General features: G+C 53.6%; 1 protein-coding gene across 1 annotated transcript in view; it reads left to right on the top strand.

Annotated features, from left to right (window-relative positions):
* Positions 1–4: 4 nt before the first annotated feature.
* The window catches only part of ENTPD8 (ectonucleoside triphosphate diphosphohydrolase 8), a gene marked incomplete at its 5' end in the record, with an annotated part of 3,690 nt that continues 1,924 nt past the window's right edge, over positions 5–1,770 (top strand). The window contains 3 exon segments of the mRNA XM_010146908.1: positions 5–40; positions 541–771; positions 1,586–1,769. Coding sequence (XP_010145210.1) covers positions 5–40; positions 541–771; positions 1,586–1,769 — 451 coding nt within the window.

Here is a 1,770-nt window from a genome sequence, read left to right as displayed (position 1 = left end):
CTGGATCACCATCAACTACCTGCTGCAGACCCTCATCAAGGTGTGGGCTGGGGGAGAGGGCAGAAGAGGGGTGGGTATGTATCCCTGTCTGAGCTACAGTCAGGTTTCTTTATTTCCAGAGGAGAGAAAAATGCTGGTTTAGTGCACTAGTCACCCAGATAAATGTAATCTGTGGTTCTGAACTCCACTGATGTGATGAATAGAATCAAGGGTCTTTGTGTCCAGCTCAGCCTGTGCTCTCCACTTTTTTTTTTTTGTGTCAATGGGATGCAGGAATATCAGACCTCAGATGAACATGGTACTCCTTCCCTACTCAGAGTCTCTGGATCCCAGCTGATGTGCAGCAGCTGAGGGGCCAAAACTCAGTGCTACGTAGAGATCTGTGTGGGCTGAGGAGGACATAGGCAGGAAGGGGTTGAACAGGGAGACAGGACATGAAATGTCCCTCAGGGGTTACTGAGCCCACAAAACCTTGAGGGAAGGGACAGGGATGGTGACTCCCTCCAATTCACACTAACACTTGCTGTCTTATGGGGCCAGTATTCCTTTGCAGAGAAATGGGAACATCCACGGAACACCGAGGTTCTGGGAGCACTGGACCTTGGAGGTGCCTCAACACAAATAACCTTCCAGCCTGGAGTCACTATTGAGGACAAGAACACGTCTGCATTCTTCAGGCTGTACAGCACCAACTACTCGCTCTACACCCACAGCTACCTCTGCTATGGGCAGGCGCAGGCCTTGAAGATGCTGCTGGCAGCTCTCCACAAGGTACCGCAGCCATTGGTCACCGGGATCTGCTCAACCTTTTCCCACTGCCATGAAAAGTGTCTTCCAGAAATCTGGGGCATGCCTGTGGAAAAAACCATTAGGGAATTGGGAATTTTCACAAATTTAAGAACCTGGGAGAGGCTTAGATTTTATGTGCTGAATGAAAATTCTCTCACTGGGGTGGAAGGTGGTGATGGTTCCCTGACAGGGCTTACTTCCCCCCAGATGTTGATGTGTAATGGCATTTTTCATTATTTCCTAAGCCCAGCTGTATCCTTGAGTTCTTCCCTGTCCCCATTCACTCACCCTTCCTCAATTTCTCCCCAGAGGAGGATTCCCAACACACCTGCACATCACTCCACCACCACCCAGTGTCCTCCTCTCTCACCTCAGACAGAGCGCACAGCCCAGCGCTTTGGGAGACGGAGATGGTCGGGGGGTGTGCAGGCAGGATGAATCAGTGGTCCTTTCTGGGCTAGGGCCTGCAAGATGCCGTGGGGACAGAGCGAATGCCAAGAGCAACAAGGTCTCCGTGCAGGCAGAGGGCACGTGCTGCCCTCAGGAGCAGGTTGCCATCCCCCCGGGGAGGCATAGGCTGGCGGTGGCATCACCACCCCAGCAATGCTTGGTGGGGCTGACAGCAGCACTGGCAACAGCCATGGGCAGGTTAGTCATACAAAGGATGGAGCTTGCTTCTCCTGAAATCCTCCTAGGGTCTAGCTCCTGCATTTTGGGGATCTCTAGCACAGGATGGGCTGTGGGGTAGGGTTGGACTGACATCCCATGCCAAGCTAATGGCTCGCACTTTCTCCAGGACAGCCCATCTTCCCAGACAATATCCCACCCCTTCTACCCCAAGGGAGGAGCACGTAACGTCACCACGGCAGACCTCTACAACAGTCCCTGTGTCCATGCGCCGAGCACACCCAGCTCTGTACAGGTGCTCACGGTGACGGGGACAGGGGACCCAGAAGCGTGCAGCATCGCCGCACAGAGACT

This window comes from Eurypyga helias, unplaced genomic scaffold, assembly GCF_000690775.1.
Source record: "Eurypyga helias isolate BGI_N326 unplaced genomic scaffold, ASM69077v1 scaffold33652, whole genome shotgun sequence".
Lineage (NCBI taxonomy): Eukaryota > Metazoa > Chordata > Aves > Eurypygiformes > Eurypygidae > Eurypyga > Eurypyga helias.
Note: the sequence above shows the minus strand (reverse complement) of the source record. Positions and strands in the feature narration are given on the sequence as shown.